The sequence below is a fragment of the Barbus barbus genome (genome assembly GCF_936440315.1).
Source record: "Barbus barbus genome assembly, chromosome: 2".
Classification (NCBI taxonomy): Eukaryota; Metazoa; Chordata; class Actinopteri; order Cypriniformes; family Cyprinidae; genus Barbus; species Barbus barbus.
In genome coordinates this window covers 15,455,121-15,479,107 of record NC_136730.1, presented here as the reverse complement: position 1 = coordinate 15,479,107, position 23,987 = coordinate 15,455,121, and the positions used below count along the sequence as shown (strand labels likewise).

The 23,987-nt window shown below is 37.6% G+C and overlaps 2 protein-coding genes across 4 annotated transcripts in view; both read right to left on the bottom strand.

Annotated features, from left to right (window-relative positions):
- Positions 1-281: 281 nt before the first annotated feature.
- Positions 282-17,965, bottom strand: LOC306880340 (proline-, glutamic acid- and leucine-rich protein 1-like). The gene is made up of 17 exons (XM_079433822.1): positions 17,810-17,965; positions 17,450-17,514; positions 16,361-16,466; positions 16,086-16,235; positions 15,327-15,398; positions 15,184-15,243; positions 14,919-15,075; positions 14,698-14,830; positions 14,476-14,563; positions 14,259-14,347; positions 13,651-13,764; positions 13,237-13,381; positions 10,976-11,138; positions 10,833-10,888; positions 10,514-10,738; positions 4,164-5,945; positions 282-1,659 (listed from the first exon to the last, which is right to left on the bottom strand). The coding sequence occupies exons 1-17, from the start codon at positions 17,939-17,941 to the stop codon at positions 1,570-1,572; spliced, it is 3,627 nt and encodes a 1,208-aa protein (XP_079289948.1). The 5' UTR covers positions 17,942-17,965; the 3' UTR covers positions 282-1,569.
- Positions 17,966-18,985: 1,020 nt separating this feature from the next.
- The window catches only part of LOC306843229 (arrestin red cell-like), a gene marked incomplete at its 5' end in the record, with an annotated part of 40,166 nt that continues 35,164 nt past the window's right edge, over positions 18,986-23,987 (bottom strand). For 2 of the 3 annotated variants that reach the window (XM_079374570.1, XM_079374571.1), the window contains 5 exons: positions 18,986-21,584; positions 21,673-21,727; positions 22,940-23,016; positions 23,108-23,191; positions 23,388-23,525. In XM_079374570.1, coding sequence (XP_079230696.1) covers positions 21,491-21,584; positions 21,673-21,727; positions 22,940-23,016; positions 23,108-23,191; positions 23,388-23,525 — 448 coding nt within the window. In that variant the 3' untranslated portion in view covers positions 18,986-21,490. The remainder of the gene's footprint in view (positions 21,585-21,672; positions 21,728-22,939; positions 23,017-23,107; positions 23,192-23,387; positions 23,526-23,987) is intronic. The other variant, XR_013781819.1, reaches the window with a different exon arrangement.

Below are 23,987 nucleotides of genomic sequence, written 5' to 3'. Positions count from 1 at the left end.
TAGGGTTTTACATAACATTTCAATTTATAATCTCATTAAAAGATATAGATTTTAAAACTGTAAGGTTGTTCATGTGTGCATTTACAAGGGCATTTTAGTGTTGGCAGAAGGCTTAAATATTTGCAAAATGTATTTGGTGTATAGGAAGTACATGACAGACATGATGTGGTGTGATGTAAGCACGTTCCTGTCTAGTTGTCCTCTCGTGTGATATTTTAAGGCACTACTGCTCAAAAGTGTGGGGTCAAACATTAGCAAGAATGCATAATTACAAGAGATTTCCATTTCAAATAACTTTTTCTTAACTTTATTCATCCATTCATTCTGAACAAAAACATATTATGCAGCCAAATTTTCACTGATATATCTTGAGCAGCAAATCAGATTTCTGAAGGATCATGTGACAGTGAAAAAACTGCTAAATTCTCCTTCATCGCAGGAATAAATTACATTATTGTATTTTTCATCAAACAAATGCAAGAGACTTCTTTTCAAATTATAAAAAAAAAAATCTTACCAACCCGAAACTTTTGAAAGGTTGTGCAGAACCTCAAAGCTATATGTAGATGAACACTCAACCTCATGAAGTAATCTTACAGCAAATATCTTGAAAATGAACCACATTCAAGACTATAATGTAACTTTATATGCTGGGCTAGTGCATTTTTGCATAAGCGAAACTCTAGTATCGCATCATCATTAAACACGTGATAATCCAAGTATTCTGATATTTGTGTCGTCATGACAATATGCAAGAGCACTGCACTAATCACACCATCCTTTAAAATGACAACACTAATGAAAACTTAATTGGACCATACTGTAGTACCAAAAATACTCAGGAAGTCAAGCTGGAGCGGGACCAGAGTTCAGGAAATGAATTTATATAGGATAAAGAATGCATTCCTGTGGCCTTGTTTTGCATGCCATGTCCACAGAGTTCACCGTTTAGTAAACATCTCACGCCAAGCCTTATGCAAGATTGTTTTTGAGAACACTCAATACCAGTTCCCCATTATGACGTTGATTTCATTCTGATTGTGGTTATAATTTACTTAACCTAAAATTTGGAAATGATAGTGTCTAATTTCTACAGAATTCATGAACAAAGTGCCATAACAGATCCTCTTTATTGCATGATTTTTTAAAACACAATAGCAAGTACGTGTGTTACAAGTCCAAATGATAATACAAAAAAAAGACCACAAAACAACATTAATCATACTTTCCAACTGATAAAAGCACTTATGAATACTTGTGACTACTGTATCATCATACTTGTATTATGCTGCCAGAAAAAGAAAAAAACAATCATGACCACCTAAAAGTTTATTATTCTCAACTTATGAATGGTTTTTGCCATCTTTAACATTGTCAATGGTATTGGGGTTTCTTTTAACATGAAAACCTAAAACTCTTTTAGCAAAGAAAGCGGTTTGGAGCTGTTCTAGTGCAACTACAGCAGAGTTTGAGGCAACAGTATAAGTCAAATGTGACCATTCAGGTTCTGACTATTCATTGTAAAGCTCCTTTGATGTGACAATTGAATGAATGAGAAGTTTGGTCATGTTAGGACTGTGACTGTGAGGCTCCGCGATCGTCATCGTCTGGTGGACAGTCAACAAAGTCAGCCAGCATAGAAGCCATTGCCTCATCCATCTGTAAAAGAGTAAGAGGAGAGAGCGAGTTAGAGAGAATGTGCTGGAGATAAAATGCTCTGAATAAGCAACATATTGTTTACATGCCATTACCAGAATAAACAGTACAAGTCAAGTGGTTAACAAGTAAACACTGCGCACAAAAGACATTACAAGACACTCTCATTTGTTTTGGCTTCCTCGATTGTTTAAAGAACTAATACAAACCAGAAGCTACTTCATTTAATTATGCACATGCTGATGTAATGTGAATCCTTGTTGCTTTACATACCCCATGCATGTTCATGCATTACCGTGGCAGTAGCAATCATCAATATTCAAGGAAATACGGTTACTTGGAAAGGGTGACATTTAACAGTGTCGTTACTGAGGTTGCTGGCCTTTGCAGTAATGCTGAGAACACAACATTAGGGTTTGACAGTGGACTCAGAAGTACAACGGTAACCAAAATACACATTACAATTCAAAAGTTTGGGGTCTGTAAGATTTAATAAGTAACAAGTGCAGTATGGAGTACCTCAAGGCTCAGTACTAGGGCCGTTACTTTTCACGCTTTACATGTTACCCTTGGGAGATATTATCAGGAGACATGGTGTTAGCTTTCACTGTTATGCTGATGATACACAGCTCTATATTTCTTCACGGCCTGGTGAAACACACCAAATTGAGAAACTAATGGAATGCATAGTCGATTTAAAAAAAACTGGATGACGAGTAACTTCTTACTGCTAAATTCTGAAAAAACAGGTGTTAATTATCGGAGAATTATCTAAAAACCCCACATGTAATAACCTAGAACACTATCTAACACTTGACGGCTGCTCTGTCAATTCTTCTTCATCAGTTAGGAACCTAGGTGTGGTGTTTGATAGCAAATTTCATTTGAAAGCCACGTTTCTAGCATCTGTAAAACTCTAAATTGCGACCTATGCTCTCAACATCAAATGCAGAAATGATAATTCATGCATTTATGACCTCAAGGTTGGACTATTGTAATGCTATGGGTGGTTGTTCTGCACGCTTGATCAACAAACTACAGTTGGTCCAAAATGCAGCAGCTAAGAGTCCTTACTAGAGCCAGGAAGTATGACCATATTAGCCCAGTTCTGTCAACACTGCACTGGCTTCCTATCAAACATTGTATAGATTTTAAAATCTTGTTAATTACTTATAAAGCCCTGAATGGCTTAGCTCCTCAGTACCTGAGCGAGCTCTTGTCACATTATAGTCCTCCACGTCCGCTGCATTGTCAAATCTCTGGCCATTTGATAATACCTAGAATATCAAAATTGACTGCGGGCGGCAGATCCTTTTCCTATTTAGCACCCAAACTCTGGAACAATCTACCTAACACTTTTCGGGAGACAGACACACTCTGTCAGTTTAAATCTAGATTAAAGACACATTTCTTTAACCTGGTTTACACATAACACACTACTACACTTCTATTATTCAAATCCGTTAAAGGATTGTTAGGCTGCATTAATTAGATCAACTGGAACCGGGAACACTCCTTATAACACACGATGTACTCGTTACATCGTAAGAAGGATTGCATCTACGCTAATATTTATCTGTTTCTTTCTTATTCTGTTTCTCAGTCCGTGTCCGGATCAGATGGTGGATCGGTGCTGGGAGATGATGTCTGCGGCCTTGATCGTCAGTGGAGGCCGGACACCTGGATTAGCCCCGGGGACATATCCCCAGTGAAGACCTCGACTAAAAATACAATAAAACTAAAAATAAAACAACTAAAAATATAATAAAATACCTAACTACATAATACTATTATTGTTAGAAATTGCAACAATATAAAAATAGAAATAATACATTTATATATTTAAAATTTTTATTAAATCAGTAATTGAACAATAATATCCTGGCCAGAGGAGAACTGGCCCCCCGACTGAGCCTGGTTTTTTTCTCCATTCTGTCACAGAGGGAGTTTTGTTTCCTTGCCACTGTCGCCTCTGACTTGCTCAGTTGGGGACACTTGATTTCTAGCGATTATCGTCAATTTGATTTCACAGATACTATTTAAACTAAACTGAGCTAGACAATGACATCACTGAATCCAATAATGAAATGCCTTTAACTGAAAATTGAGTGTTTAATCTTATTATTATACATTACTGACACTCTATCCTCTGATTTGATACTGTTAAGTGCTTTGATGCAATCTGTATTGTTAAAAGCGCTATATAAATAAAGGTGACTTGACTTATGCCCACTAATGTTATATTTGATCAATACTACAGTAATACTGTGAAATACTAACTTTACAAATTGATAAAATAGAATAAAGATATTTTTAATGTAATTTATTTTTGTGATAGCAAAGCTGCCATTTTTATCAGCCATCACTCAGGTCTTCATTGTCAGAAATATCAGCAAATTCTAATATGCTCAAGTATTCTTTTTAAATAAATCCAAGCCTGTGTAGCTAAGGGCGATGCATTTGGAGAATTCAGAAATCAGCACCAAGGTTAGACATTACTCCGTTACCTTTTTCTTTTCAGTGCGTTGCTCAGAAGACTCTCCTTCCTCGCGATCCTCCATTTTCCTCTTTGTTCCCCTTGCTTCTGAATCCTCTCCCTGTTCACCGCTCTCTTTCTCTACCTCTTCCTCTGCCGTCTCGGCTACACTCTGTAACACCTCTTGCTCGGACGTGGATGGTGCACTCTGATTGGCTGTGTCTTCGGGCCGTAATTCTGGTTCTTGCTTTTGAACTTCATCTTCTACACTCAATTCCTGACCCTGTTGTGACGGCCCAGCATCTTCCGCAGGATCTTCTGGTCTTGCCACTTCCTGCTCACATGTTTTCACTTCAGATTCAACCTCCTCCACTCTGGAGTCCTCCTCATTGCCTTCTGCATCTCCAATGATTACAAGACTCTCTATTTGATCCTTGCCAACCACAGGTTCGTTTCTCTCAACTGCTCCAATGTTCTCAATTTCCTCCACGGTCCCCTTGTCCTTGATTCTTTCATCTGCATAGACACTCCTCACACCCTCCATCTCCTCGATCCCTGGTTCTACTTCTCGTTCTCTCTCCATGCAGAACATTTCCATCCCTTGCTGCTCCTCTGCCTCGATCATGACCTCTGCCTCCTCCTCGCCCATCATCCCTCTGCTGTTGTCTCCCTCCAATGGCTGGATCTCCTCACTTTCCTCTTCATCCTCACCCTCTTCGTCGTCATAGTCTTCGAACTCGTCCTCACAGTACTCTTCATCAATGAAGTCACTGCCTTCCTCTTCCTCCTCTTCGTCCTCCAGGCCCTCCTCCTCTTCTTCCTCCTCTCCCAATTCATCCTCCTCATCCAGCTCCTCTTCCTCTTCTTCCTCATCATCTGAGCTGTTGATGTTGATGACGTTCTGGTCCACCTCATTTGCTGGGGGCTGCTGCTGGAGCTGACGGCTGGTCTGAGCAATCTGGTTCTGAAGCTGCATCTGTAAAGACAGGCCCAACGTAGGTGGCTGCCCACCTGGAGAAGTCTGCATCAACATCTGCTGAAGTTGCGGACCACCCGTCAGCGAGTCTGCAAGTCCGGCAGGTGATGCTGAGAGTGAAGCTGTAGTTGAGTTCAGAGGAGGCACCAGAGACACAAGCTGGGCTGTCTGGCTCGGTCCAGGGAAAGAGTTAATGTTATTAGCGTTAGCTGGTAGAATCTGGTGGGGAATGGAGGTGGGCAGCTCATTAGGGAGCGAAGTGTCAACCGATCCAACTTCACCCACTATGGGGGCAGAAGGCTGCAGGCCACCTACAGCAGGAACTGCTGACTGGGACAATGATTGTGCATTTGCTGCGCCATCTTGCATCTCCATCATACCCGCTGGCATGATGACCACGCTATCATCTGAATCGCTCTCCAAAGAGATTTCTACATCTTCCGGCTCCTCTTTATCGTAGCGGACAAAAACTTGTCGTTGACCTTCAGGGGCTCTGAGACCTGCCAGTTCACCTGGTTGGGCTGGAGAGAGCAGCAGGTCACCTGGTGTGGCTGTAGTCGGAAGAACCGGAGGAGCCAAAGGTAGATGGTTCTCCAAAGAACCAAGCAAGGTAGCAGGACCTAAGCCCATGGGATGTCTGGCAGGGAAAGGTGGCCCTGTTGCAGGTCCACCAAGGAGGGTAGGGATGGACAGTGAGGGGTTTTGGCCAGAGGCAAGGACAGGGGCAGTTGGGGTTGATTTGAGAGTTAGAGGGGTGAGAGGGAGAGAGATTGAAGGTGTGCGAGGATGAATAAGGGTGTTGCATATAGTCAGAGCTTCAGCACAGAATGATGATACCTGTAGGGAAACACAAAGAAACAAAAAAAGGGAAGTGCCAATAGTCACATTACGTGAGGTCAGTACAAATTTGACTATGCCAACACATAATGAATGAGACCATATGACAAAATGACACCATTGTACAGACTGACACAGTAATTGAAACTCTTAAAGGGATATTCCACCCAAAAAATATAAAATTCTCCAAACAACATTGGACCCCAGTGGCTTTCACAAATACATGTATGTATGCATGTATGTATGTTGTTAATTACGTCATTTTTTCTTAACGCATTTCACGCATGCGCAGTGTGACAAATTATTCAGGTCAGGAAAGTGGTTGGGAGCTAGAGGCGAGATGGAGCAAGGTGAGCAAAGTGGGCCTATTGACGGATTCAAATATAAAAAGAATGATGATGGTACAGTTAACAAGTACAAGGTTATTTGCAAGATTTGTAACAAGGAGTTTCAATTTCACCGGAGCTGTTCAAGCTTGAGGTACCATGTCAGCGCCAAACATGCGTTTGCTGGGCCGTCAGGTTCAGCAAGTGGTTTGCGCCAGACCACGCTGAATGTTCGCAGGCCATTAACAAAATCAACCTCAGATAATTTGACCAACACAATAGCAAAATGGATTGCAAAGGATTGTAGACCCATTAGCATTGTAGAAGACTCAGGTTTCCTTGATGTTTTGCAAGTGGCGTCTCAAGACTCATTCTATAAGCCACCATCAAGAGCCACAGTTATGACGAAAATCCACGAGCTCTATGAAAACGAAAAAGAAAAAAAGGAAAGAGGTCTTGGCTCAAGTAAATCATATCACCCTGACAGGAGACCATTGGACATCAGTGAGTAACAACAATTACCTCGGAGTAACTGCACATTTCATCAGTGACACGTGCGAACTGAAGTCTTTTGCGCTGACTATATTAAAAACTGAGGAGCGTCATTTTGCGGAGGCTTGTAAAGAACAGTTCCTGTCTGTTGCACGTAAGTGGGACATCGAGGGCAAGACGACAACCATTGGGACTGACAGTGCACGCAACATGGTTGCCGCAATTCGACTTACACGCTATGAACACATGAACTGTGTCGCTCACATGGTGCAGAGAAGTGTCACAGTGAGTCTTGCTGACAGCGGCTTTGTAAATGCTTTGACCAAGGCTCGCAAAGTTGTCGGTCATTTTAAGCACAGCCCAGCAAATGCTGCGGAGCTTCAAGCACAACAAGTCAGCCTGGGAAAGAAGCAAGAGCCATTGATCCAGGATGTTCCAACACGTTGGAATTCGACGCTGGAAATGGTCAAGCGCGTGAGGAAAAATAAAGAGGCTGTCATCGCAGTTTCAGTGCAACATGTTATAGTAGCTAGCAACTGGATTTTTGAGCAACTGGATTAAAGAATGGAGGAAAAGGTAAAAGATTGTTCTTTGGTTTGATTTAAAAGTTATTGAAAATGTTTTTTTCCACATAAAAACGCAACAGATGACTCAAATTGCGCAAAAATGTGGTAGGCCACTGTTATGATTTGACTACATTTATTGCTTTCTGTTCAATTGAATACTGTGAATTGTACATCCTGGTTAAGAGGAATGCCAAAGAGGAAGCGATGGGACATTACAAAGACAAATATTATGGTGTGTAGTATGTTTCAGCTTGATTTAAACCACCATTGTTTGGCTGTGTTAATAAACAGACATAATATGAAAATTATGTATCTGTGTCCTGTTATTTATCTTTTGGTATGCATTTCAGAAAAAAAAAATGGTTAGGATTCAGGTGTAATTGCAAATAGTGATTAATCCTGATTAATCCACTGAAAATTCTGATTAATTTGATTAAAAATTGTAATCATTTGACAGCCCTAACATACATACATATATATATACACATAAAAAATGTGTGTGGACAAAATAAGAAACAAAAACATACTTTTTTCAAAATATCTTTCAAATACCTTCCTAAATCAAACAGGTTTGGAATGACGTGAGGTTAAATAAAAAGGCACAAGTTTCCTTTTTTGGCTAAATGAAGAAATTTGATAGCTGTGTGATGAACCACAGACTCTATGCCAGAGCCACGCTCACTTGGCAGTTTCTATTCCAGTGTTAAAATACGCTAAATTTAGCTTTTGGAGACAATAAAAGAACCAGTTGACCAGGCGTAATGTTTCTTTTTTATCTCAATACTTTCCTGTACACCTTTGTAAACAAAAAACACTGTCTCCAGTTACAGTCTCCTGCGTCATTTGAAGCACATAGCCAGTACACCACCCAGAATGAGCTTTCACAGCGAAAGCAAACAGCCACATAAGAGACGATACATATGTTAAAATGAACGTCTGTGTCGTCAATCACTGTATACTGACTTTTTTTTTTTTATGTTTGCGCATTCAGGCAGGTTGGGTGCCGTTAAATTGTTTAAACTGGAATGTATACAAAGGGCTGGATTTTTGGTACACTGATTTCACAAATCACTGGTTTGATATACATATGAAAACATAGGTATAATCGTCTATTTTAGGTTGTCTGAGATACCGTAAGAAAACTTTACAATATGGTTCAGTTCAATAACAATAATTGCATTAAGTATATTGTTGTCAAGCCGTTAATGTTAATGCCTACATATATTAACACGTTCAAAATGTCAAGTTACATAAATTTCAATCTGTTCTTCATTTTTATTTCATATCTGCATTAAAAAAAATGTTAAGTTAAACCTTATTATAAAGTGTTACTGAAATAACCTGTTGAGTGTTGACAGACTTCAACAGCCTCTTATTAAACATGCATTTACTAAACTCTGTGGCCTTTTGCAGTGCTTTTGCTTTCAATAGCACAATGCATGTGAAGTCACAATAATAACATAAGAAATTAGCTGAGAAATACTGTTAGACTTTCCTGTAGCTCAAATTGTAGAGCATGGCGCTAGCAACGCCAAGATCATGGGTTCGATTCCCAGGGATAGCAAGAGCTGATAAAGTGTAAAAACTGTAACTTGAATGCAATGTAAGTCGCTTTGGATAAAAGCGTCTGCTAAATGCATAAATGTAAATGTAGACCACTAGGGCAAGACTCCCTCTAGTGGATAACATTTAGAATTTTGTCTTATTTACAAACACAATATGGGGCATTTGTTAAACTTATAGTGGAAGCTTAGTGGGCCAGTGTTTGTATGTACGTTTGTGTGCGTGAGAGAGAGAGAGAAAGCAAGTTGTAACATTGTATATACAGTGGTCCCAAAACATGTTTGGACATTTAGGCATCATTTAATGTATTTATAAATGTATATGCATTATAAAAAAATATCAAAATAGTATTTCTTTCAGAAAAACAAATTAAAATATGAAACGCTCAAAACTTTCTGGATGTCAAACCGAACATTCATTTGATAATGTGATGAACTACACAGAGGGGTTATTTTGCTGGAACATCTGATTGAGTGTTATGGGAACTGACTTCATACATCTATAGCCCCCTTTCCACCGCAGGAACTTTCCCCAGGAACTAGGGACTTTGGGCCAGTACTCGGTGGGTTTCCACTGCAGGAACCATGATCTAAATAAAGTTCCAGGTACAAATTTGCCCCTCAGAAAGTTCCTGCTTGGGAGGTAGTACTTCTTCAAAGGTCTGTAACTTTCAGGGGCAGGACTTGGGCGCTGATTGGTTGAATTCACGCAGCATTGTATTTCAACCATGATTCCAACCACAATATTCGCATAATTTATAAAAATATTACTGTTATTGTGTCATGAAATGTACTTTTAAAAGTATTTCAGGTAAGAATGTAGTTGTTTTAAACTCAAATCTGTGGTTTATTTCTAAAGGTGGTGCCTATTTGAAAATGTGCATCGCTGATTTCGGAGACGTGAGCTCCATGCGATCACCGGGCGCTCAGTGCTCATGTATCCCAACGAGAGCAGCTTTAACTCGGCTAGTCCTTCTGACATTTGCCGCTAGCTTTGATGTCTCTGTAGTGGTTAAACATAAGATGTAATTAATTTGGGGTAAATCTAACAGGTAATGTTTGGTCTTTATTCTGTTATTCTAATAATCTATTAATCTATTTATTTCATTGTAATGTATTTACGTTCCCTGAACTACATTTCTGCGGCTATTAGTATGTTTAAATGAAACCAAAAAGAGGCAGTGGTGTTTGATATCATATTTCATCTTATTGTAAATACAGCGAGGAAAATTGCAGTAGCCAAGGTGAGCTGACTGATGTTATCAAATACGCTGCTCTTTGCAGAATTACCGGACTTATGAGGTCCCCTCCCCGGGAGTTCACACTCTCGAGGCGAACTTGCAAAATCCGAACTACCGAGGATGCAAGTCCGAAATTTGCGTTCTTTGTATAGAGAAACGCGTGCAGACCTACATCACCAGACAATTTGCCTAATCTTTTCGGTACTTTAGACCACGGTGGAAATGCAGACAGCAACAGTTCTGGGGGGAAAAAAGTTCCTGGGACAAATTGTTCCAGGTAATTTCAGTGGAAAAGCATCTTATGAAAACTGACAGACCAATTGAAAATTGACCTGGCTAACAGAATTCTGAGAAAAGTTTTAGTCAAGGATGTTCACTCACCATGATGTTGCGATCTCTCCGTCCGTGACTGAAGGCAGACACTGCACAGGAGAGGGGAGGAGGCCAGCGGGGAGAGGGCACCAGCACAAGTGCTAGTAAGAGGCGGTAGAGCTCTCGGCGAGGAGAGGGGCTGCCATACTGGCCACTGACAGCACTGACCTCCTGCACACAGTGAGACTGCTGCTGCAGACGCACACACAGGGGCACCACCAGGTCTTGGATCCTCTAACAAGGGAGGGAGTGTTTAGAAGAGCAACATGAAACACAACTTCCCATACTTGTAACATAAAAAGACCTCAAAACAGAAACACGAACAAACCTTATGCAGATCTTCTTTCAACAAAGTTCCACTGGTCAAAATGATATGTCTTAATGCTGTAAAGGAATCGTTCATCATCAGTAAATAAATGTTTATTTCTGCTAGTAAAATTTAAAATTCACTGATCTTCACTGAGTGCTCACCCCGAAGAGCAGCGACACACGTGTCTTGATTGGCTAGCACATCTCCTTTCCTCTGTAATGATATTCCATCTCCCATTCCCAATCCTTTTGTTCGACGAGGACCTGACTTGCCAGCAGAAGCAATCAGGTCATTTATGGACTGTGACTGTTGTCCAGAACGAAGCTAGACAGCAAAGAAAGAACCATTGGAGAAAGAAATGGAAACATTTCAAGCAGGACTACAATTTAATGTATACATTTTGATTAAAAAGTGGTCTTACTCTGCAATCCAGGAGATATTAGGGAAACGTTTTATTTTATCCCCCTCACTTTTTTTGTTGAATGACATTCCTAAAGACTTTTCTGACTCGGACCTCAAATCTCTGTTTACTACCCTTATATTTCTGGCTAAGAAATGTATATTACTAAAATGGTCCACATCTCAGATTCCAACTATTTCCATGTGGATTTCTCAGCTGTCAGCCTTTCTTCCTTTGGAGAAATTAACTTATGACCTCAACCACAAACAGGACAAAATTCAGGAGACTTTGGGAACCTCTCCAATCCTTCCTACACAAAATTTGACATTTTTATTTTTTAGAGAGTTTTGGCTTCTTTTGTTTTGATTTATTATGTTTTTTGTTAACAGATACACTTGTACATTTTATTTAACTTGCAGCGCTTGGGGTTTGTTTGTTTGTCTGTTTGTTTGATTGTCTTTGTCTCGGTTGTTTGTATTATTTGAAAATCCTTAATAAAAAAGAAAAAAAAAAGAAAAGTGGTCTTAAAAATTAGACGACAATGCCCAAAGATTACCATGTGATACATTTGTGGTCCGTTTCACACGCTTACCAAGGCTGCATTTATTTTATCAAAAATACCATAAAAAAACTATAAATGTAACATATTACAATTTGAAATATTTTTTCTATTTTAATATATTGTGAAATGCAGTTTGTTCATATGATAGCAAATCTGAACAATCAGCAGCCATTACTCCAGTATTCAGTGTCACATGATCCCTCAAAAATGATTCTAATATGCTAATTTGATGCTCCAAAAGAGTCTTGGTAACACTTTCTATGAAGCCCGTATTTATAATAAATTATAAGGGTATTCTTAAGGCATTCTAATGAATGCATTATAAAAAATCTTATGTGTTATAAAATCTCATGAATAATCATAACAATTATAATACATTATAGTACTTACGTATTTGCGGTTATAAGTTTTAAGAGTATGATTATTTATTACACAATGAACACCATATTAAATCTACTTCATTTATAATGGGCTATATCATAGCTTGACATTGTTTATTTAAGATCTGCACAGTACCTTACAACATCTCTTGAGTGCAATGTTTATATATAAAAAAGGTAATTGTATTAGTAGGCAGGGTAGGTAGAATGTTCACAATTGCAAAGTATGCTATACTCAGTATGTCTGTTGAGGAACCATCAAAATAAATTGTTAGTATACAGTGTATTCAGCAGACACTACTACTACTCTCATGACTGCTAGCTGACATGTAATTGCAGAGTTACTTATCAACAGCTGTCTAAAGGGTGCCATCAAAATAATCAAACTGATATTAAAAAACAAAGTTCAAAGAAAATGTGTCATATTACACATTAATCTGATCTGATCTTATGGCTGTTTGAGAAAAAAATATAATAAAAATTAATATATAATAAAAAATATTAATATATTTTTGTTATTATTATTACTTATAAGTGGTATTTGTCTGCTTTAAGTAAAGTAAACATAAGTAACGTGGGAAGATATGAGACTATAATACATAACTATTAGAAACATTGTAACTTAAGCGGATGGATCGTGTTCATTGTGTTATAAATCATCATACTCTTAAAAAGCTATAGCCACAAATAAGTAACTATTATAATACATTAAAACTGTTCTTATGAATATTTATGACATGATACAACATATTATGAAGTTATTTTTTATAATGCATCCATTATAATGCCTTAAGAATACCTTTATAATGTATTATAAATATGGGCTTCATAGAAAGTGTTACCAGTGTTGAAAACAATTGTGCTGCTTTTTTTGAGGTTATAATCTGTTATTCAATTCGGGATTCTTTCAAGAAAAAGACTAACATTTATATGAAATTGAAATATTACCGTCAATTAATTAAGTGTATTCTGGCAGAATATAAATATACAATCCTTCAGATTCCACACGCATCTTCCCCAGGAGGCTCATCTCTAATTTCATTCCCTATAATATTTGTTTATAAAGACCCTTAAACCTACCTTGACTGCTTCTGATGCTGGCGTGATGTCACCCATCAAATGAGTGAAAAGTAATTCTGTGTGAGAGGGGCTTGCCTGAAGCAGAGAGGCACCTCCTACTCTTATCCACAGTTCAATGATACGGTACACAGTCACTCGCACTGCACTGTAGGTAAAATAGAACATATCTAAAATAACCAAACTAACAGTGAACTAAAATAACAGTGAGTGAGCATACTTTGTGCTTTATTCACTACATCAGTGTTACTATGTCACAATGAAATATGATCAAGTTTTCACAGGAGAAGCATTTCAGAAATGCTAATAAAAGGGTAATCATGTCTGACCACTTATGGTCAGAGTGCCCAAGATTGTTAATACAAGGCACAGAGGATAATATTTAATTTTCCGTCACCAGTGGTGTTTTTGTAATACCTGTATGCTCTTTGCTGGCCCAGACTAGCCTCAGGCAGAGGTGTCCATGCAGAGAGAGATTGTGAGAAAAGCCTTGTGAGCACACTGCTATACTGGACAAGTCCACCACCCACACTGTACCAAAAAAGAAAAAAAAGAAAAGAAAAAAACAATCACAAATGATCAGCTACTGCTGTACATTTAACCAGCAACCACCAATAAACAATTCTTTTATCAAATCAAGCAGTCACACAATTAATGTTATATATTATTAAATATCTGAATGCTGCATTGCCGGAAGCCTTCCATGGATTTACTGAGGACGTCAGATTCATTGATTGAGACCGAGTCTATTGTTATGTTTTGTTACATTATAAACTGTTGTTTATTTAAAAGGGCAAAATTTCTCAGGCCCTACTCGGTACCCTTTGAGTGAAAAATGGCAGGTGATGGTGCATTTGTACCTCCTTAACCATATTTTGCAGACAAAACTGTGGACTAAATTATTTTTTAATGGTAAAAATGCAGAAAGCTACAGTGTTTAGTATTAAAAAAAAATTAGAAGTCTATGGAATGTCCCCATTTAGACAGCTGAGAAAATGTGCGTGTGTGTGTGTGTGTCTGCTTACGCCTTGATGAGAACAGAGAGAAGCTCTAGAGTGTCGATGTGTATAGAGGGTAAAACCATCAGCCTCAGACAGCCCTCTCCTGTTGGACTCTGAAACAAACCCCTTAAATTAGCGTCCAGATCAGCGTTAAGCAAGTTCAGTGAATAATATCATGAACAGTGACTTTTAACATTATTAAGGTGCATGCAAACATACAGAGAGCGAGTTAAAATCTTACAATGCTCTTTGTGTTGACTGCCAGGGCTCGACACACGAAATTGAGAACATGCTGAACAGGTAGACGGACTGAAGATGCAGGATCAGCACTGTGAGAGGGAAATACATCTCACTAATATGGACCAACATCTCAAAGATCTTCATTAAAAATGAACTAAGCTCAACAGACAGGAAAAGCAGCTATACAAATACCATGAATCAAACCACACAACATTAGCACTACCTAAGAGTGTGTTTAATAGCCAGACAAACGGCCTTGTAACGATGCTGGAGCTGAAGGATCAGAAGTGGATCTACGTCATCCAGGGGAGGGAAAGGCAGTTCCACACCAGGACCCTCATACTGCACTGTTCCTTCTGCAAAAGTGATGTCACAAAAAACCCAGCAAGAACTTGACAAATGTTTCTCTCAATACAAAACAAACACTCAGAACACACCACATACCTGTTTCTGCACCCTGGTACAGCTGTCCCAGCATGCCGTTGGCTGATGCTAGAAGGCAGTGCAGCTGATTGGTCCAGCCCTCAGCCCTGCGCCCTCCTCCCCCTCTTTCCAACACCCCACCGAGACAGGGCAATCGGCCATAACATTCACAAGCCACCTTCCAATTAATAAAAATGAGAATTACAATGCAGAAATTCTGATTCAGTTGTTTTGAGCAATCAGCTACATACATTATCATTTAATTCCACAACCAGATGTAACTAACCTCTTGCACTTTAGGATTATCCGAGTCCATCTTAGACAGGAAATATGCTCCAAGCTTTTCCTGTAATGGACAATGATTAGCTTTTTCCGATACAAAGTAACCGAAAAAACCAGATATCATTAATAGTTATTGGTTATACTGACCCTCAGAGATCCGCAAGCACGTGGGTAGTAGATCATACACGCCATCATTCCTTTCATAGCTGCTAGGTGGCACTATGACAAAAAAATATATATATTTTGATGCTTTTATGTGGCATAACAAATTTCATTGTTGTCAGTTTAATAAACAATATACAATACTGTTCAAAACTTTGTGTCCGGTAAGATTTTTTAATTAAACTTGTACTTATTTGATAAAAAAATACAGTAAAATTATATTGAAAAATATAACAAATAATTAGGTCAGTTACAAATTAAAATTACTGTTTTCTATTTTGAAACGTAATTTATTCATGCGATTACTCCAGACTTCAGTGCCACATGATCTTTCAGAAATCATTGTAATATGCTAATCTGGTTCTCAAGAAATACTTATTAACAATGTTGAAAACAGTTGTGTTTCTTAATATCTTTGTGGAAACTGACATGACATTTTTCAGGATACTTAATGCTGTTCTTTTGAACTTATATTTATTTTAATTTAAAAATGTTTTGTTTCATACAATCTGTATGTCTTTACTGTCATGCTTGTTTTTGTTATTATTCAGAAACAACAAAGAAAGTATTGACCCCAAACCTTTCAATGGTAGTGTATATACGAGGACAACACTTTCCACAAGTGAACAAGCTCAGCATTAACAAAGAAATACTCTGTGACATAACAGCACAAAATTAATTTGACTTAAAGCTACAGTTTAACATTTAAATCTAAATGTGACATGGGCACGCACGCATTTTTACCTCAGATTTGAGACTGAGCAGGGAGGTCAGGATGCCCAGGATGGAGTTGAGCCCCACCTCCCTGGCCAGCTCTGGCAGCTGGGCAGAGTACTGCAACAGGTCTTGCAGCACATTTACAGCAAGCTGCACGGTGGGGAGCGGGGCCTGCGACTGGGTGTTTGAGAACAACAGCAGATACATTACTAAATCTTACAGAACAGAGTAAAATCAGGAAAGACCTCTTAAGTGGATCCAGGCAAGAGAACAGAAAGCAAATTTCTAAAGACATCTCTCACCTGAATGACCTGCTGCAGAGTTCGCAGCCATGAAAGGCAATGCTGCTGGAACACTTCACTTGAACTGTCCTTCACCAGCACAGACAGGAGACAGAGACCCTCAAACCTGAAACACACGTCATTTAAAGTCAAGATGAAACAGAAGTAGCAACAGATCTGTTTTTCCATATTGTGCTGTACTTCAGACTGAAAGGTATTATCGAAGAGGAAGGAAAAAAACAAAGGGTGGGGACTTGATTCTATTCTTTTCATCGGCTGATTGATGGAGGCAGATCTGAATGAGAGCTGGCAGTTGGTTGTAAGAAAGAGATGAGGTTTAAGTGGACTGAATGATTGGAGAAATCCAGCATGCATCACCAAAGAGCAGTTTCACTGCAAGGTCCAGTTATGACATTTTGATTAATAAAATACAAGATCAAAACATTTGCTAAAAATACAACATCAATAGATGCATTGCCCATAACAAGATCATTAAAATGCATTTAGATTATGTAGATGCCAAACTTAAATGTTTTTGCTGATCGTCACACTGGTTATAAATAACATTTTACAAAATTTATTTTGGGTCACATTCAGAGGCCCCTAAGAAAACAATTGTACTGTCATTTATTACTGTACTGTCAAGCTTTTATCTAAAACAACAGAGGAACACAACACATACAGCAAATCATGTTCTTGGAGAATTATTGTTATTTATTTATTTTTTGGAAATGGCATTCTTTTATAAATTACTCTTAAAACATCCTACATCCTGTCTAAGGTATTATGTATGTAGAATTTATTAGTAATTATTTAATTTAAAATCTTTATTACTCCATCTTTAATATTTTTCTTTCCCCCCTCTTTTCTATTCCTTTGCTCCATTCTATTAATGGTTATGTACTACCTTTGGTTTTGATCCCTGAAACAGAAAGAAAGTGACTGTGTGTAACAATTGATCTCCTTGTTGAAATAATGCTTGTTCTAATAAAACCTTTGAACATAAGGCGGCAGTGACATGAAAAGTACAGAAACACAAAGTTGCTGATTAATAAGAAAAGGACAATCTAGAATTCAGACAGAAGAAGAGTTTTACTCTTGACAGCTCACCTGGTCTTACTGGATCCGAGCCGTGCATTACTGATGCCCACCAGACCACCCACAGCTCCAGTGCTCTGAAAAACCATTCAAACCAGTGTCACTAATGCAGACAGACAGACGAACATCTCCTCAGCGTGCTTTCAAATGAACCAGAGACTGCATGTGAAACAGCAAACTAATGTGAACTTGGCTCTCAGCTCAGTTACCACACAAACGAGCACACTGGTCATTAGACACATCATTAAATCATAATTACAACGCTTCATATTCAAACTGACATTATATACACTGCAAACAAGGAAAGCCACATAACCATAACGCTTCCATTTACATCAAAGAAGCGCGCGAGCAGTGTAGACAAGACCTTACCTGAGCCCCGACCACTCCATGCTCACGGTAGTTTGCTAAAAGTGCAGGTAGATATTCAGGTCTATCCTCCTTTAGGGCATACACCAGTCCTTCTGTTAAGCGCGTTATGTTGGGGCCATGCGGCCAAGCCATCTTAGCGCCCCTGTATGACGCGCAAACCCCGCGACCAGTGCTTGGTTGCTCGGTTGACGTCAACACGACGCGCCAGGTTCTGACCGGTATTATTATTATTATTATTATTTTATTATGCAATTATGTACATATTAATACAAACATATACATCTCACAACAGTAGTAGAAAAGAAAATAACAAAAACAAATGAGAACGGGTATACAGAGGAAAAAAAACAAAACAAATATATATATATATATATATATATATATATATATATATATATATATATATCTTTACCAGGGAAAAAAAGGATATACATATATATATTAATTAACCAAATTAAACTGACATAATGCTTCATAGGTCTTTTTAGCTTTTCTGTTTCTAATATTGTGCAAATTATAGTTTAATTTCTTTAATAAAATGTTCACAGTTTGGCTTAGCTTTAGCCCATTTCTTTACATGAATATGATACTTTCGACCGGTATTATTATTAGTAGATATGTGCTGTAGACAAACCTTGAGTAGTTTTGGTATTTTATTAAAATAGTTTAGGTTATTGTTTTTTCAATAATCTGCCTTTACAGAAAGAGGTGGATACTAGACTGTTTATCCCCTAAAATGCTCAACAAAATAAAAAAGTGTGTACATTTTCCCATCGAATTAAAATACATTTTACTGACATAGTATACACTGTATTGGATTTCAATTAAATATATTTTAAAATCTTTATTTATAACTAGTTTATTAATTTAGCAGAAAGCATAATACACCACCAGCCTCAGGTTTGGACACACTTGACTGAAGTTATGTTTTTCATTATTTCAAAAACATTGTGATCCTAAGTTTATTACTTAATATTGACAAATACAAATTATCTAAATATAAACATCTTTACCAAACTAAACTTTAAAATGTTTGAAATTGGTAGGCCAGATAGGGGTTCTTTAATAAAACTTATTTTTTCACAAAAAAATTGGTTATTTTATAGTTTTAATGATTTTACTATTATTATGTACAAAATTGTAGGAGTAAAGAAATGAGTATGTTTCCCAACTTTTGACTGGTGGTGTATCTTTATTTATTCTGAATCAATATTAGTTGTGAGAAGTAGCTTAAAAATAATTTATTAAAACTCGTAAATGGGTTCTTGTTACCAACACAAGCATGTGGTTACCTTAGATCCAACTGAATCAGCAAACAAAACAGGCTCCACTGAGGTAACAAAAGCTTTACATTAAGATGATGGCTTGAGAACACACCATTACAACAGTACAGCATTCTCAAAAAAATTCTTCAGAAAATCAACTCATCTATTGGAAATTGCCTCCCTGCTACACCAATGCGAGCTAAAAGGCATCTTTTTTTTTTAGAGCAAAGTGAATAAATGTGCATGTAGCAACCATTAGGTAATTGAATATATTAAACTCTCTTGCAATGATTAGATGGCATTGATCTTTGTCAAAGCATGTAATTGCAGCTGGTTTAGAACCTATTGCCGTTGTTTCTTTCTGAAAAGATTTCAGATCTGTTAAGCCATGTCCATCAAAACTCAACTCCACATAATGTGCTTAATCATAGATTTTTATAAACAATATTCATAATGTACTTTGCAAAATCATAAAGAATATAACTAATACTAAATCAGAGTAATACAGCATTATGAGTTTAGACATATGTCAGTGAATAGAGAGGTGTCATCTGTAAAAATCTGGTGGCTTAACTATTACAACTTAGTAAAAATCGATGAAACAATGCAGCGCATTATGCAGATCACTTCCTGGATTGTAGACACTGCCAAACTGAATGAATCGATCAGCTGTTGGTCTGGGGAGGAAAGTAGTCACCGGCCAGTCAGACTCATGACAGTATAAATTGTAAGACTATTTTGCTATAAAGTTTAGCTGAAGATTTCTGGATCGATTGAGCAGGTTCATTTTCATAAAAATAACATCCTGTCACAGTTCTGTATTAAAATATTAGGAAATACGTCATGACTGACCTTGATCAGATACATTGTTGTGTTATGAAGTTCTAGAATTTATAGGATGGTGGGTGGCAGAACAGTTCCCTGCACAGCTGGGTTTTTATGATCCTGCACTGATGACTCCAAACTTTACATAAAACAATTATACATCAGAAAAGGACAAAACAAGACAGACATGGCCTCATCTTCAACTCAAGGGCACAATCTAAGCAAGTATGCACGTTGGCATGGCTGTATGGGTGCTTTAAACAAAGCAATCCTTTATTTTAGAGATAGCTTTCTGTCCTTCAATGGGAGCTCCACTTTGTTCACTGCAAAATGTTACTTCCTTGTACACATTGTAACATAAGTAAATTTGCCATTGTTCAGTAGTAAACTATGCAGAATGTCATAGGAAAGGTCTGATCCTGGGAGAACAAGATAAAAAGTCAAATTTCCTGGAAATCATGCTATAAATGCGCATGATTATTTAAAATAACCATCATCAAAATATTTCTGGCAGCCCAATGGTTACATCAACAGTTTCTGTGAACTAAAACATGGAATGAGTATGAGATTTTCAACCAAACTGAGCTTAACTTACAAGCAACATTATAAATCATCACATTTTGGCAAATAAAGTTTGGCAGGCACAAATAATGAGGAATTACGTTGTTTGTGTGTGGCACATACAGAGCTTGTCCCTGTCCTCTTGTTTGATCTACAAGCTAATTTCACACTGAAGACTTGTAGCAGTGTTTACATATTCTACAACTCAACATGTGGAATAAATGCTAAAATTTACAATAAGAAACCAGATGCTTGTGTCCCGACGCGTATTGCCAACTACTTTTCCACTAAAAAAATGCCACATCCTTAATTATTTGAGTATTGCGTGCACAACAAGTGCACAGAAAAGTGTTACTACATATTTTCATATGATATGTACACATTTTACATAACTATAACATAAAAGCTGCTAAGCAAGTATGGATGGATCGGATTATGGGTCTAGGAAAGTTGAATAAAATTAACACCAAACTCAAGTTCCCTATGGTGTTTGCGAACAGTGTATGTACTGTACAATGAAATAACATAGAACATATACTATAATTACATAGCTATTAATGCCCACTTGATATATAAGTGGGAATATGATGACAAGAAATAAACAAAACGAAAAAGATAAAGAAAGAACGAAAAAATATATTCACCCCTGAATCAATGGACCCTTTGCCCACCAACAATACATTGATGTTTAGTTGACCCATCAGTTTCTCCCTCCATTTCCTTCTCCCTCAATCTTTTTATCCAACAACTAAGCATCGTAGTGAAGTGGTTCACATGACCAGAGAAACAGGAGGTCAGTTAAAAGACCACCTCACAGATGCTAAAATGGTGTGAAAGGGAGCCAAAAGACAAAGACAGAGTGAAGGAAAGAAAGAAAGGAGGCTCTGAAAATATCAGTAAGTGCTCCACTCTATCAGATGGGCCCAGTGGAGCAGAGGTATGAGAGTACTGGCAGGTTGACACCCCACCCCTGTCGCGCGATTACAACCTCCACACGGTGTCGTGGGTGTGTGTGTGTGTGAAGGGGCCGTTAGCAGAAGTGATCGTCCTCTTCGTCTTTCATTCCCTTCAGCCTGAGCCTTGCAAAGTCCTCAAACACAAAGTCGTCATCCTGTGAGAAATTACTGAAGACAAAAAGAAACGTGAGTTATGTTACGCAAACACGCATTAGCATGAGTCTCATACTGTGAAGGAGACACACGGCCAACTCACTTTGTTTCAAACTCTATGAGGTTGGCATCCACAGGGACATCTGTCTCTGGCACAGCTGTGGTGGACAGGGATTAGAAAAAAAATTAGGCAAAAAACTATTTCCAAAATTAAATCAAAACTACACCTACATTGTCAAATCTCATTATACATGCCGAAAAAAAGCTCATAATAATCCAGTAATATTTATATTATCTTCTCATTCAAAATTGTATCATGTATCATGTATCATGTTCACAGCTAGTTTGCAGAACATGCATATTTTTATATAAAGACTGATATTTCAACATATTACATGTTGAATATAATTCTGATTTTTTTTGTCTCAAAGCAACTTTAAAATGTAATAATAAAATCAATTACATATTAACATATAACCCTGTTTAAAAATAATATTATTAATATTATGTTGCTGTAGTTGTTATTTGAAAAAGCAGAAATAAATAAAATAGTTGTAGTTATAAGACATTAAAAAATATAAAGTATATATGTCTATATTTGAATAATAGGTAGAAAAGTACAAAAGTTACAATTAAAAGGGATGTTCACCCAAAAAATGAAAATTCTGTCATTAATTTCTCACCCTCGTGTCTTTCCAAACCCATAAGACCTTCATTCATCTTCGGAACACAAATTAAGATATTTTTGATGAAATCCGAGAGCTTTCTGACCCTGCATAGACAGCAACACAACTTCCATGTTCAAGACCCAGAAACACATTAAGGACATCATTAAAATAGTCCATGTGACATCAGTGGTTTAAATTTTACGAAGCTACGAGAATACTTTTTGTGTGCAAAGAAAGCATAAATAATGACTTTGTTCAATTCTTCTCTTCCATGTCAGTCTTTGATGTGCGTTCACGAGAGTATCACGACACATGCATGTGCATGGAAGAGAAGAAGATAAGTGTGCACGGAAGAGAAGAAACTGTCAAATAAAGTCATTATTTTAGTTTTCTTTGCGCACAAAAAGTATTCTCATGGCTTCATAACATTACATTTGAACCACTGATGCCACATGGACTATTTTAACAATATCCTTACTACATTTCTGAGCCTTGACCGTGTCAGCTGCTGTCTATGCAGGGTCAGAAAGCTCTCAGAATTCATCAAAATATCTTAATTTGTGTTCCGAGGATGAATGAAGGTCTTACAGGTTTGGAACAACATTTTCATTTTTGGGTGAACTATCTCTTTCAAGAAATATCAGACATTTCATATACATAAAACACGCATGCAGAAATAAAGACAAAAACGCGAGCGGTTACCTGACTGCGGTCTTGAGTTGAGCTGTTCGGAGGGCTTTGGGTGCATCAAGACAAAAGGCAGCTCCACCGACACATCACTAACAAAACACAAAGTGTTGGGATTCAGTGTTAGGATATTCTGCACAAATATAAAGTCTGAAGTATTCCTGTGTCAAATGACATAATTACCCTCCACGAGACACCACAAGCTTCACTTTAACTCTGTAGGACACCAAGATTCCCAGGACCTCCTTATTGGACACATCCTTCACTCTGTAAGCACAGAGAAACACATGCTGAACATACAGAGCAATTGCAAAAAGCAACGCAGCTGTTCGAGAGGTTCTGCTGGAGGGTTTATGGACATATGGGTTGGGTTAACTATATAAGCACTAAAAACACAAAATGTACTAAAGCTTAAAATGCTTTGCCTTTTTTCTGGTAGCACTGTCAGCTGAAGGCCACTTACATGGTGCTGGAGGCCAAGTTGGTGTCTTCATGTTTTAGCTGTCCATCCAGAGCCAGACCCCTCTTCTCACGGTTATTGCTCAGTGTGGGAATGAGTGTGTACACCTTACAGAACGTGGAGCTGGCTGACACCTGGTCACTGCGCATGGCAAAAGAGAATGAGTCTTGTGGTTTATGCATATCAGAAAAATAAGCACTGACCATACTGTTAAGATATTATGATTAATCTTCAGTACTAAAAATTGTTTAAAAACAGTATATGGTGAAAATTGTGGCTAAATGTATTTGGGTAATAAGGGGGAGAACGGTAGGTAAAATAGTTCTATGATAAGTTGTAAAACTACTGAAAATCTTTTAAATAACTGAAATATGCTTGAAAAAAAATAAAAGAATGGAAGAAAAAATTTAAAATGACAAATGTTGCCATGGAAACTAACATAAAATAAATGCAAGTATTAAAAACTCAAAAATGTATTCAAAATAAACTATAAAAATAAATAGAAATACAAAAACGAACTAAAACTAAAATTAAAATTAAATTAAAATTAATATATACAGTACATAAATAATACTACAATAGGGCTGCACAATGATTAATCGC

Coding starts and splice junctions, on each gene's coding strand:
- LOC306880340 (XM_079433822.1), bottom strand. CDS start 17,941: ATGGCTTGGCCGCATGGCCCCAACATAACGCGCTTAACAGAAGGACTG. Junction 16,236..16,360: donor CTCTGCAGCAGGTCATTCAG/GTGAGAGATGTC, acceptor TCAAACACCCAG/TCGCAGGCCCCGCTCCCCAC. Junction 13,382..13,650: donor GGCCAGCAAAGAGCATACAG/GTATTACAAAAA, acceptor TTTTACCTACAG/TGCAGTGCGAGTGACTGTGT.